Source organism: Pituophis catenifer, unplaced genomic scaffold (genome assembly GCF_029215685.1).
Source record: "Pituophis catenifer annectens isolate HBS135680 unplaced genomic scaffold, rPitCat1.0.hap2 SCAF_9, whole genome shotgun sequence".
Taxonomy (NCBI): domain Eukaryota; kingdom Metazoa; phylum Chordata; class Lepidosauria; order Squamata; family Colubridae; genus Pituophis; species Pituophis catenifer.
The window spans coordinates 4955548-4969273 of NW_027256889.1; the positions used below are offsets into that span (position 1 = coordinate 4955548).

The 13726-nt window shown below is 45.4% G+C and overlaps 1 protein-coding gene across 2 annotated transcripts; it reads left to right on the forward strand.

Annotated features, from left to right (window-relative positions):
* Positions 1–25: 25 nt before the first annotated feature.
* Positions 26–8601, forward strand: LOC139321005 (prenylated Rab acceptor protein 1-like). 2 transcript variants are annotated; one of them, XM_070949596.1, is made up of 6 exons: positions 26–98; positions 1600–1699; positions 2304–2516; positions 4836–4933; positions 5596–5697; positions 8081–8601. In XM_070949596.1, the coding sequence occupies exons 2-6, from the start codon at positions 1620–1622 to the stop codon at positions 8167–8169; spliced, it is 582 nt and encodes a 193-aa protein (XP_070805697.1). In that variant the 5' UTR covers positions 26–98; positions 1600–1619; the 3' UTR covers positions 8170–8601. The 2 variants fall into 2 exon arrangements, with proteins under 2 accessions (XP_070805697.1, XP_070805698.1); XM_070949597.1 differs by lacking the exon at positions 26–98 and adding an exon at positions 256–481.
* Positions 8602–13726: the final 5125 nt, after the last annotated feature.

Genomic DNA, 13726 nt, shown 5'->3' on the forward strand with positions numbered 1-13726 from the left:
GCGCCTAGGAAAGTAAACATCCGCGCTCCACCCCGCCCTCCCTTTGCCACGCAGACCGATCGCTTCCGCCCAGGAGCTGCATTGGGTTCTGTTAAGAGGTGAGCGGGGTTCTGTTGCCAGGGGCAACCCCGGATGCAGGAGATACTGGACCGCGCAGCATCGGAGGGACCTTTTTTTTTTGTCCCTGGTCGTGGATGCCTGGGAAGAGAAACGGTTTTACGGGGCGGCCAAGTTCTTTTTGCCAGTTTGCGGACGGAAACCTGGGAGACACACCCTGGATTCAGGGGACAGCCCAACCATGAGCTCGGTTTAGAATTGGGCGCCCCATATGGGGCGGTGGGCTCATCCTGAGAGGGGGTGCAAAGGATGGGGCGTATCCAGTCTCCAGCGCTGGCCGGATAAAAGCCTGTGACAGAGGCCCATATTAGCTGTTTTAAAGAAAGAGAGAGAGAGGAAGGGCAAGGAAAGAAGAAGATAAGGGGTATTTACTAAAGACACGAGAGATTATAAAATGGTGTATTTTATGTGTTATTTTAGTGCAACTGCCTGATGGGAGGTAATATGGTGAAATGGTGCCAGCATCAGGCTAGAAACTGGGGGTCAGTGAGTTCTTGTTCAGCCTTAGATATGAAAGCCGGCTGGGGGACTTTGGGCCAATCACTAGGAGATGGTGAGTTCTAGTCCTGCCTTAGATATGAAGACAAGTTGAATGACTTTGGGCAAAATCACCTGGAGATGGTGAGTTCTAATCCTGCCTTAGGCATGAAAGCTGGCTGGGGGACTTTGGGCCAATCACCAAGAGAATGTGAGTTCTAGTTCTCCCTTAGGATGAAAGTCGGCTGGGTGACTTTGAGCCAATCACCAGGAGAATATGAGTACTAGTTCCACCTTAGGCATGAAAGCAACTGGGGGATGTATTTATTTGTCTGTTTGTTTGTATCCCACCTTTATTATTTTTACAAATAAATCAAGGCGGTAAATGTATCCAACATACCTTCTTTCATCCTCTTATTTTCCCTACAACAACAACCCTGTGAGGTGGATTTGGGCCAATCATTAGTAAATTGTGAGTTCTAGTCCCATGTTAGGCATGAAAGCTGGCTTGGATGACTTTGAGCCAAAGCCTGTTTTTTTTTTTGTTTGTTTGTTTTTGCTAGCAAGCAACGAATAAGATGTGCTTTCATAGCAGGTGAGGTGAGGTTATGCATTGATGTCACTCTGGAAGGTCTGTCGTGCAGCAATGTATCAAGTATGTAAAGGAAGTCTATGGAGATTCTCAGTCATCCAAGTCATGGTTGTCCCAAAGGTGCTCTTTTTTCAAGAGTTAACTGGACTTTCTGTTTTTTCTTTGAAGACGTCTCGCTTCTCATCCAAGAAAGAGAGAGCTGAAGAAACTGCTTGGATGAGAAGCAAAACGTCTTCAAAGAAAACCCAGAAAGTCCAGTTGCCTCTTGAAAAAAGGGACAATTATGTAAAGGAAGGGAATGGGCCTCTAAATGAAATCATTACTGTGGATAACATCATGAGGCATTCAGAGTCGGTTTTGAGCCTCAACCAATCAGTATTGTGCCTGACTCCCATATCTGTCTTTCTGTACAGCTTCTCAGTCTTAATTTACCATGGCTGGTAAAACTGAACCAGAACATCTCTTTAATGCAGCCACTGAAGTCGAGACCACAGGAGCATTGTTGAGCAACAAGTAAGTTATGAGAAAATCATTTTGCTTTTCCTAGCTGAAGTGTTGCATACAACTCCTATCCTTCCCAGCCATCACAGCTAAGAGACATGCTGGCTCAAGAGGAATTGTGGGGTTCCTGGTGCTGTCTGAGCTTGGTTGTTTTCTTGCAGACATTTCGTTACCCAACTAGGTAGCATCATCCGTGCTAGAAGGGAGCAGGATTTGATTGGGGTTTTGTTTATTTATTTTTATTGTTGGTCTAGTGTTAATCTTGGTGTTAATTTCTGCTCAACTGGGTGTTGATTGCTGGTGAGGAAATGTTTGGGTCTCTTTCTTTCCTTTCTGGCATTTTGATTGTCTTTTTGGAATGGTGTATAAACGTTGTTTATCGCTATTGGCCTGTCGATGGCCGATTTGTTTGAGTGAAATTCTTCAAGAGGAATTGTCATTTAATATTCTGAGGACAACGGAGCTGGAACGCTGCTTTTTAAAAAGAGCTGGGGTCTATGGAGATAGTCATCCAAGTCATGGTTGTCCCAAAGGTGGGTTGTTTTTGTTTTTTTCATGTTTATATGAAGATCATTCTTCTAATTCTTTCCTGGCCTTCTGACTTTGTCCCTTCCAGGATTAACATCCCAGCACTTTTGCCCCAAGGCCCAGCTAAGGAATGGCTAGATCAGCGTCGGGCTACCATTCGCCCCTGGGCCAACTTCGTGGACCAGAGGCGTTTTGCAAAGCCTCAGAATTTTGGGGAACTGTGTAAACGGCTTGTCCGCAACGTGGAATATTTCCAGAGCAATTATGTCTTTGTCTTCCTGGGACTTATCGTCTATTGCCTGTGAGTAGATTTGATTGCTTCTTTGTTTTACTTGTGTGGGTGAGGAATTCTCCTGATTCTGTACTGCAAATATCACTGATGATAGCAATGGCACTTAGACTTATATACCGCTTCACAGTGCCTTACAGCCCTCTGTAAGCAGTTTACAGAGTCAGCATATTGCCTCCAACAATTTGGGTCCTCATTTTACCCACCTCGGAAGGATGGGAGGCTGAGTCAACCTTGAGACGGTCAGGATTGAACTTCTGGCAGTGGGCCAGAAGTTAGCCTGCAATGCTACATTCTAACCACTGTGGCCCATAGAAAGAAGGAAGGAAGGAAGGAAGGAAGATAGCAGTAGCACTTAGACTTATATACCGCTTCACAGTGCTTTACAGCCCTCTCTAAGCAGTTTACAGAGTCAGCCTATTTCCCCCAACAATCTGGGTCCTCATTTTATCGACCTCGGAAGGACGGAAGGCTGAGTCAACCTTGAGCCTGGTGAGATTTGAACTGCCGAATTGCAGGCAGCCGGCAGGCAGCAGAAATAGCCTGCAGTACTGCACTCTCACCACTGCGCCCCCATGGCTCACATACTTTCCACAGACTTTCATTTGTGCAGGGCAATCCCTTGAAAAATGCAACCACCTTTAATACTCACAACCCGTGCAATCAAAACTCTGCTCCCTTGAAACGTGCATTTCGAGAAGATGCTTCCAGCACCCAATTGTGGGAAAGGATGAAGGGGAAATGTGTTTGTCTAAATTCCCTCCTGTAGTTTGCGCCCGTGTACTAAGTTGTATGTTTAAAGACGCAAGCAGATCAGCAGAAGAGTCCCATTTCTGTGCCCAAGGGCATCGGTGCGTAGGGGATAAGGAAGGGTCAAATCACAACGCGCGCATCAGGAGCAGAAAATGACAACTTACATTGTTGCATCCGACATTGGGATGCAAGGATACGCAGTGAGTTTTGCATCGTGACATTGCCACATGCAGTTTGTCATCTTGATGTAACCTCAGTTTGCTACAGATGCCTGACTCTGTTTGTTCTTGGCAATGTCACTGATTCAGTGCTCGCTTGGATAAAATCCTGTCTACAATATACATCAAGGGAAAGGATTCTGAGTGGCCTATAACTCAGACACATTAGGGAGAATTCGGGGCCTAGTAGATAATCCCCCTTTTGTTCCCGGGCATATACAATTTTATAGATTTTATTTATTATTTGTAGAGCTTTTAGAAAATAACCACCAAGGAAGACCTGTAAAGGAATTAATACACTATCGAATATATAAGTAATGATTAGGGGACTGGAGGCTAAAACATATAAAGAACGGTTGCAGGAACTGGGTATGTCTAGTGTGATGAAAAGAAGGACTATGGGTGACATGATAGCAGTCTTCCAGTATCTCAGGGGCTACTACAAAGAAGAGGGAGTCAAGCTATTCTCCAAAGCCCCTGAAGGCAGGACAAGAAGCAATGGGTGGAAACTAATCAAGGAGAGAAGCAACCTGGAACTAAGGAGAAATTTCCTGACAGTGAGAACAATTAACCAGTGGAACAACCTGCCTCCAGAAGTTGTGAATGCTCCAACACTGGAAGTTTTTACAATATTGAATAACCATTTGTTTGAAATGGTATAAGGCAGTGATGGTTAACCTTTTTGCCATCGCTTGCCAAAAGTGGGGGGGTGCACAGGGGGTTGCGCGTGAGTGTGCCCACACCCATAATTCAATGCCCCATTGCCCCCCCCACGCATGCGCGCGCAACCCCTCTGCACTACTCCTGCTTTTGGCACGCGATGGCAAAAAGGTTACCGATGGGCCCGATAGGTCCATTTTTCACCCTCCCCAGGCTCCAGAGGCTTTCTTGGAACCTGGGGAAGGTGAAAACGGCCTTCCCCACCCACCCTGGAGGCCCTCCGGAGGCCGGAAACAGCCTGTTTCCCGACTTCTGGTGGGCCCCAAAGCCCCAAAAATCAACTGGCGTGCCATCATGGGTATAGGGTTTCTTGCCTGAGCAGGGGGTTGGACTAGACAACCTCCAAGGTCCTTCCCAGCTCTATTCTGATGAATGAATAAAGTCCCAGGTTCTATTCTATTCTATTCTATTCTATTCTATTCTATTCTATTCTATTCTATTCTATTCTATTCTATTCTATTCTATTCTATTCTATTCTATTCTAGTGTATATGTACAAAAGTCTTCCATTCTAAGTGGGTTCAGTCAGGTTTTTATTAATTCAACTTTAATTCCATGGAATTAGCAAGAAAATTAGTGTGCTCCTCCGTGTTGTTTCGTGATGCATTTAACCCCACTGGTCTTTCCTTCTCACCCATCAGCATCACCTCACCTTTACTTCTGATTGCGCTTGCTGTGTTCTTTGGGGCTTGTTACATCATGTACTTGAAGACCCAACAGTCACAGCTTGTTCTGCTTGGTAAGTAGCAATCTTTTGCTCCCACGGGGCTTTGCTGGCTAGGGAATTCTGGGAATTGAAGTCCTCCAGGCTTAAAGTTGCCAAGGTTGGACACTCCTGCCTTAGATAGCTCACTTAAAAGCATTCTCTTGACAACAAGTCCTTGAAAGCTACAGTTCCAAGAATAACCACCAGATGGTGCTGCACCAACATGAACATGTCCGTCTTGCACACAAATGTCCATATTTTGCTAGGCTCCAGCCTTCTCACCTATTTCTAAACCACAGAAAGCAAAAATTTGACCTCAAAGCTGGCATCTCTTCGGTCAGGCATTCCAAGCTGCCCCCTTCTCTCTCTTTTTTTTAAAATTTGATTTATATGCCTCCCTTCTCCGGAGACTCAGGGCGGCTTACAGTGCGTAAAGCAATAGCCTTCATCCTTTTGTATATTTATACAAAGTCAGCTTATTGCCCCCACAAACTGGGTCCTCAATTTACCTACCTTAGAAAGGATGGAAGGCTGAGTCAACCTTGAGCCTGGCAAGATTCGAACTTACTTTAATTGCAGACAGCTGGTGTTAAATTACAGTGCTTCTGTCTGTTGAGCTAAACCAGGCTCCTCTCTTTTTTTAAAAAACAATTGGAACCCAGCCTGCTTTCTAACTCAACCGTCTTTCCCTGTAGGGCAAGAACTCAGCACAGCCCATCAATACAGTCTGGCCGGAGCTGTCTCTTTTCCTTTCTTCTGGCTGGCAGGCGCCGGCTCAGCCGTCTTTTGGGTGCTGGGTGAGTAAACAGGAAAACCACCGTTCTGGGTGGACTGCCCTCATCTGCCTTGCGGGCTCCTTGGTGCTTCTCTGAGTTTGGAGGGTTTCTTGCAGATGTTTCATTCCCAAACTAAGTAACATCATCCGTGCTAGAAGGGAGTGAGGTTTGCAGAATGGAGGAGGAGGAAGAGGAGGAGGAGAAGGGGAAAATCAGTGAAGTCCTTGGTGCTCTCTGAGCTTGATTGTTTTCTTCCAGACATTTCATTCCCAAACTAGGCAACATCATCAGTGCTAGAAGGAATTGGGGCTTGCGGAATGGATGAGAAGAAGAAAGGGAGGAGAAAGGGAGGAGGAGGAGGAGGGGGGGAAATCAGTGGAGTCCTTGGTGCTGTCTGAGCTTGGTAGTTTTCTTGCAGACATTTCATTTATTTATTTATTTATTTATTGGTTCAATTTATATGCCGCCCTTCTCCGGAGACTCAGGGCGGCTTACAACGCATTAAGCAATAGCCTTCATACTTTTTGTATATACCTGCTTAGTAGGGCTTTTTGGCCCCCCCTAATTAGTGTTCTTTTTTATACAAAATCAGCTTATTGCCCCCACAATCCGGGTCCTCATTTTACCTACCTCGAAAGGATGGAAGGCTGAGTCAACCTTGAGCCTGATGAGATTCGAAGTCGCAGTAATTGCAGGCAGCTGGTGCTACTTAACAGCACTTTAATCTGCTGTGCCACCAAGACTCTTGGGCTCATTCTCAAACTAGGTAACATCATCCGTGCTAGAAGGGAGTGAGGTTTGCAGAATGGATGAGTAGGAGAAAGGGAGGAGGAGGAGGAGGAGTTCATTGGGGTCCTTGGTGCTCTTTGAGGTTGGTGGTTTTCTCGCAGACGTTTCATTCCCACACAAGGGAACATCATCAGTGCTGGCAAAGAGCACCAAGGGCTCTGAGCTACAAATACTCTCTGTTATCATTACTCATCTGTCTTTGCTCATATTTTGAACCATGCATGTTTGATGGCCTTAACCCATTTTTTGATTACCGCTGATGGTCCCTGATCAGGGCTTTGGATATTTTCATTGTTGCCACAGCAACAATTGCAAAGCCTAATTGTAAAATTAAGCGTTCTGATTTTCTCCTCCTGTTGCTTCTTCCTTGCAGAAGAAAACCTAATGCCAATTTAATGCCAGTTTGAAAAGAGGGGTGTGTGAATACCTTAACTTTACATAGGTCCTTCTCAGGAACTGCAACCCTGTTAAAACCTGCTCTCTGGGATTCTGTTCCATCATACTGTGTGTTTGAATCGTTCCTTCCTTTTCCTTTCTACTCTGGTTCATCCAGTTTTTGTCCTAAGACAGGGGTGTCAAAACTCAAGGTCCCTGGGCCTGATCCGGCCTGCGGGGTGCTTAGATCTGGCCCATGGGGGCCACCCTGGAAATGAGCATGCAAGAAGGGAGAGGAAAGGAGAAAGGGAAAGAGGAAAGACAAAGAAAAAGAAGGGAAGATGGGAAGAGAGCAAGGAAGGAAAAACAAGGGAAGAGGGGAAGGAAGAAGAAAGGAGAATGAAGAGGGAAGGAAAAAGAGGAAGGAAGGAAGGAAGGAAGGAAGGAAGGAAGGAAGGAAGGAAGGAGGAAGGTGTCAGCACTTCAAGCTGCATTTACTCTAGTGCTGACATAAGAAGGAGAGGCGGAGGCGTCTGGAAAGGGACGTTTGACTTTTCACCTACTTATTTTCCCTGGAGATAATATCCCCTAGGAGATGGGATGGGAGGGGGGAAATTCCTTTGAGCTGGAGCAGTAGAATAGAGGTAGAATGACTTGGAAGATGGCCAATGAGTGCAGGGGAGTGGGGAACAGAAAGGGAGGGTTTTGGGTCTGGAAGTCAGTGTTGGCTTCTATGGAGTCGGATTTTAGAATGTCGTGCTTAATAAATAGGAGTTTTCCTTCAAAGACTTTGTTTGAAATGCAATTTATTTGAGACGATCTCGAAACCTGACAGAAGGAAGGAAGGAAGAAAGGAAGGAAGGAAGGAAGGAAGGAAGGAAGGAAGGAAGGAAGGAAGGAAGGAAGGAAGGAAGGAGATTATAATGAGAAGGAGGGAGGGTCTGAGGGAAGTCCTGCCTTAGCCCTAACCTGATATGAGTGACGTCGATTGGCCACACCCACCCTGACCACGCCCACTCTGGCCATGCCTACCCAGACCACACACACCCAGCCCTCCCCCCCCCAGATCAAACACAAACGTGATGCGGCCCACAGTGAAATCGAGTTTGACATCCCTGCCCTAAGAGATCCTTAGGAGCTCTTAAGACAAAAAGTCCCATGACTGTGAACCTGAGACGAGGAAGAGCTAGATCACCACATGGCCTCCTTTCCCATTGTTTCTCCTATCGTTCTCTTGCAGGCGCCACCTTGGTCGTCATTGGTTCCCACGCCGCCTTCCATGAACTGGAATCCACGGAGACCGACGACCTGCAGATGGAGCCCGTGTAAAAAAAAAAGAAAAGAAAAGCTGCAGCCCTTCCTCTTGGATCCATGTCTCCCTCCCTTGCCCTCCCCCATTTGCTGTTACATTGCCTATGTATTCAGTGCTGCTATTTCATTCAACTTCAGGATGCCAACTTAGATTGCAATTCCCTCCGAATCTTGAAAACTCCCCGTGGCTAACCCTATGTCGAGGATGTTCTCCAATTTCTGATTTTTTTCAGATATTTCTCCATCTCTGAAAAGTCTTATTCCCGGTGGCCGTGGGCTGTTTTCATTCAGCATATAATAGAATGCTGCTGTTAAGAGTCTTTCCTCTGTAGGTTTTTTAGATCCCATCATTGGCATTTCCCAATAGCTTAGAAGCCCCACCTGCAAACCTCCTGCACTCAGCCTCCTCCTGCCTCTGATTGGTTAACATTAAAGAAACGGTGACATTCATCCATGCCTCCTTGTGAGTGTGTTTTTTTTTTTAATTTTTATTTTATTTAATTTATATACCACCCTACTCCCGAAGGACTCAGGGCGGTGAACAGCCACAAGATAAAAATACATCATACAAAAGTTAAAAACCATTTAATAGTACATTAAATAATTTTGGCCCAAAAAACGAATTTAAAAACGCCCAATTTGTATAAAACTTAAAAGCAAATTTTAACGGGTACTGCCCAAGGTTGCAGTGACCCACAGGATTACATCAAGCCTTTTATACCTGATGATTCTGCTAAATTCCCTGCCAAGGTCTGCATCTTATTCAGCAGCGCTGCGTCAAAATTACCCTCTCGCAGGTATCGTGCATGGCTGCTGCGCTGGTCTGTCAGAGATGGAATATAGGAAAAGCAAAGCCATCGAGCTAGATCTCTGCATTTACCCTTCAGAAAATTAATCCAGGCGCTTGACATGGGCTTATTTTTAATAGTTTGGGGATGTTTCGATATTCCAGCATCGTTAAGGCTGGTTCACACGAGACATAATGAAAAGGCATCTCATCTTACGGAAATCTTTTCCAAAGGTACAGAAGAGATGTTGTTATTTTTTTTTAAAAGCTCCTGTTAGTCTCCTCTGCAATATTACTGCCTCGATTGAGCATATGGGTAGTTCTCGACTTACAACAGTTCATTTAGTGACCTGTTGTGGCCTGTCGGCTGCAGGCCCCTCCAGCAACCGAATCAAATGAGGTGGCATGGGAGTCAGGGTCAGCATCAAGGCAACCTGAGCTCCGAGGGGAAGAGGGAATGGAGCTGGCAGAGAGAGAAAGACAGAGGTGGAGCCTGTCCCATCTGTCAGCCCTCAGATGGAGAGTCAACTGTCCCCAGGTTTGGAGGTGGCTGATGAGGAAGAGGAGGAACAGCTGGGTCCAGTGCTTGATGCACAGATGCACAGAAGGCAGAGGAGAGGAGAGCAGTGGAAATCTATGGGCCGGTCCTTGGGACAGAAGAGCCACCGCTGCTAGCGAAGCCCCACCCTAGCTCTGGAGATAAAAGGCAGGGGGCAGAGATGAATAGATGTGGCATGCGCCCCATTTTTGGGCCTTTTTGGGGGGCCTTTTTTCTGCCCTTTTCCAGCCTTTTTTTGCCCGTTTTGGGGGCTTTTTTTCTGAAAAAACGGGCCAGAAAAAGGCCGAAAAAAGGCTCAAAAACGGGGCGTGCGGAGGCCAAAAACCGGCCAGTGGGCGGGCAGGGCCTCAGCAATATTCGGTCTATAAGACGCACAAACATTTTCACCCCCTTTTGGGAGACAAAAAAGTGCATCTGACAGTCCAAATAAGACGGTGCTTGTTCCATTTCCCATCCAATATTACTCAGTTTTGGAAATGGAGAGCTTGAACTGTCTAGTTGGACCAATGGCTAATCTAGCAATATTAGATAATACATTCCTGATAAGATCATTCCGTTCTGTTCATAGTAGCGGGACGTCTCCATGGCTTCCCGGAGAATTTTTTTTTCACGGGGCAAAGTCTACGGTGGGCAAACGCGGCCTCTGTCACTCGAGCGAGCGCGAGAGAGAAAAGCCTCAAAGGAGGATTAATAATGAGACACTTTCCTGGTGTATATAATTACTCCTCCATAAACTTAGCCAGCGTGGCTGATAATTGTCCAGCTTTCTGCATTGGATTAGGGCCCAAAGCCGCAGACTCAGTTCAGTGGTGGGACTCAGCCGGTTCGGGAGAATCGGTTGCTAAATTATTTGAATCCCACCACATTCTTTCAGTTCCAAGAAAGAAGATTTCAACAAAACGTTAGGAAAGGTTTTTAAATTGTGGTTTTTAAGTAGAAGAAGTCGCTTTAGCAGAGGGGGGGTTGCTTTGCCTTCATGAAATCCTGGCAAGCTATTCTGATCATGAGTCATGGAGCATCTCGTTCTCCCCATCAAGTTAGGCTTTATGGCTTTAGAAATATTTCTATTTTTTGAATCCTTTGTTAAGGAAACTGTCCAGTCCTCCAAAGCAATTTGGAGCCAGTTTGGTCTAGTGGTTGAGGCACCCGTCTAGAAACCAGGAGATTGTGAGTTCTAGTCCTTCCTGAGGCATGAAAATGGCTGGGTGACTGTCAGCCAATGACCAGGAGATCTGGTCCCACTTTAGGCATGAATGTTTGGGTCAATCACCAGGAGGCCGAGTTCTAATTCCGCCTTAGGCATGAGAGCAAGCTGGGTGACCGGGCCAATGACCAGGAGACGGTGAGTTCTAGTCCTGCCTGAGGCATGAAAATGGCTGAATGACTTTGGGCCAATGACCAGGAGACGGTGAGTTCTAGATCTGCTTTAGGCATGAATGTTTGGGCCAATTACCAAGAGACTGTGAGTTATAATTCCACCTTAGGCATGAGAGCCAGCTGGGTGACTGTAGGCCAATGACCAGGAGACAGTGAATTCTAGTCCTGCCTGAGGTATGAAAATGGCTGAATGACTTTGGGCCAATGACTAGGAGACAGTGAGTTCTAGATCTGCTTTAGGCATGAATGTTTGGGCCAATCACCAAGAGACTGTGAGTTATAATTCCACCTTAGGCATGAGAGCAAGCTGGGTGACTGGGCCAATGACCAGGAGACAGTGAATTCTAGTCCTGCCTGAGGTATGAAAATGGCTGAATGACTTTGGGCCAATGACTAGGAGACAGTGAGTTCTAGATCTGCTTTAGGCATGAATGTTTGGGCCAATCACCAAGAGACTGTGAGTTATAATTCCACCTTAGGCATGAGAGCCAGCTGGGTGACTGTAGGCCAATGACCAGGAGACGGTGAGTTCTAGTCCTGCCTGTGGCATGAAAATGGCTGAATGACTTTGGGCCAATGACCAGGAGACAGTGAGTTCTAGATCTGCTTTAGGCATGAATGTTTGGGCCAATCTCCAGGAGACCCAAGTTCTAATTCCATTTTAGGCATGAGAGCCAGCTGGGTGACTGGGCCAATCACCAACAGACGGTGAGTTCTAGTCCTGCTTTAGGTATGAAAATTTGGGCCAATCACCAAAAGAATGTGAAAGCCAATTGTGGGACTTTGAGTCTTGTCTGTCCCTCTCTCTCTCTCTCAGTCTAGCCCATTTCACAGGGTTGTTTTGTGGGAAAATGAGAGAAGGAAAGGAGTATTATGTATGTTCATCACCTTGAGTTTGTTTTTATATATAAAAATAATAAAGGTGGAATATAAATAAATAAATAAGGAGTATTTCACGAGAGGCACAAGAAAGATGGCCTAATTATTTGCAACGAGCGGTGATTTTTCTTTCAAGGGCAATCACGTAGGACTCCAACAAGCTTCCGCATTCGGGTGTTCAGAAAGATGGAAATGGCGTGTGCGATTCATTAATGTTTTTTTGGGGGGGCTACCAGAAATAGGATGCAATATCTGGGATGACCACCAGGTGGCAAAAGGATTTATTGTACGGGCTCAGATGTGGTAGCTCAATGTTTTCAATAAATGGACGATGGAGGACATATTTAAAGGCCTTCCTCCCATTACGTTAACAATTTCCAAATAATAATATCAAAAGATAATTCCCTTTCTTCCTTTTGCAATGGACAGTGTCTTTTACTTGAATCCAGTGCATTGTTTCTCAACCCTGGCCATTTGAAGATGGGCGGACTTCAATTCCCAGAATTTCCCAGCCAGCCATAGAATAGAAAATAGAAAATAAAATAGAAATAGAAAATTAGAATAGAATAGAATAGAATAGAAAATAGAAAATAGAAAATAGAAAATAGAAAATAGAAAATAGAAAATAGAAAATAGAAAATAGAAAAGAATAGAATAGAAAAGAAAAGAATAGAATAGAATAGAATAGAATAGAATAGAATAGAATAGAATAGAATAGAATAATAGAATAGAATAGAATAGAATAGAATAGAATAGAACAGAACAGAACAGAGTAGAATAGAATAGAATAGAATAGAATAGTTGGAAGGGACCTTGGGAGGTCTTCTAGTCCAGCCCCCTGCTTAGGCAGGAAACCCTACACCACTTCAGACAAATGGTTATCCAACATCTTCTTCAAAACTTCCAGTGTTGGAGCATTCACAACTTCTGGAGGCAAAGTCGTTCCACTGATTAGTGCCCATCATCCTTGCATTCCAAAAGGAGGGAACGCATTGCACCCCCCTCCCTCCTCCGTCCTTTCGCTCTGCAGTTCTCCCTGTGCTTCTTCGCTCTTTCCATTTCACACAGTTTCCATTTATAGAGCAGTTTCATCTCCGGCCGTGACTCAGAGTTGGAGATCATGTGAGCAGCTCTTCAACCCTCAGGAAGATTTGCAAGGCCTCTCCAAGACCTGCCTAATCCAGGCAGGAGGACATCATCATCATCATCATCATCATCATCACCATGGCAGCCTGCGTCTTGTTCTCCATCCTTCCGTTCCCTTATGACCTTCTCCTTCTCCTCTTCTCCTTCCCACCCTGGATGGAAAAAAACCCCCCACCCTAATCCAATTACATGAACCGCATTAAGCAGTATCTTAATGCAGCAGACTGCTAAGCCAAGAAGGATGGCGGGATAATAGCTTTCAAGGGGGAACTGAGGTAAAATCTCGAAAAAGATCCCAGAGTCGAAATGCTATAAGGCTGACGATGCTAATTCCCTCTAACCTTTTCCTCCTTGGATGCTTGTTTGCCTTTGCCCACCCCCCTTATAGACAGCTCTAAACTAGATGGGGTTGTCTTCAGCAAAATCAATTTTGGGTCGACTTATTTTCCAAAGCACCAGCAGGCCAGGACAAAAAAAAACAAAAAACAATGGGTGGAAACTAATCAAGGAGAGAAGCAACCTGGCATTAAGGAGACATTTCTTAACAGCGAGAACAATTAACCTGTGGAACAGCTGGCCACCAGAAGTTGTAGGTACTTCATTACTGGAGGTTTTTAAGAAAAGGCCGGACAGCCACCTGTCTGAGATGGTACAGGTTCTCCTGCTTGAGCTGGGGGTTGGACTAGAAGACCTCAAAGGTCCCTTCCAGCTTTTTTATTATTATTAAAATGTCACCCCCAAGGCCATTTCACCCTCTTTGGCTGCGGTTCAGAGGCACGTAGGAGTCTTGAACAAACACAATTTTCCAACTCCAGCTTCACTTTCAG

Bases quoted from the DNA above. Each gene is read 5' to 3' on its own strand.
- LOC139321005 (XM_070949596.1), top strand. From the start codon at position 1,620: ATGGCTGGTAAAACTGAACCAGAACATCTCTTTAATGCAGCCACTGAA. The intron at 4,934-5,595 runs GTAAGTAGCAAT...CTTTCCCTGTAG, and splicing joins GTCACAGCTTGTTCTGCTTG to GGCAAGAACTCAGCACAGCC. The intron at 5,698-8,080 runs GTGAGTAAACAG...GTTCTCTTGCAG, and splicing joins AGCCGTCTTTTGGGTGCTGG to GCGCCACCTTGGTCGTCATT.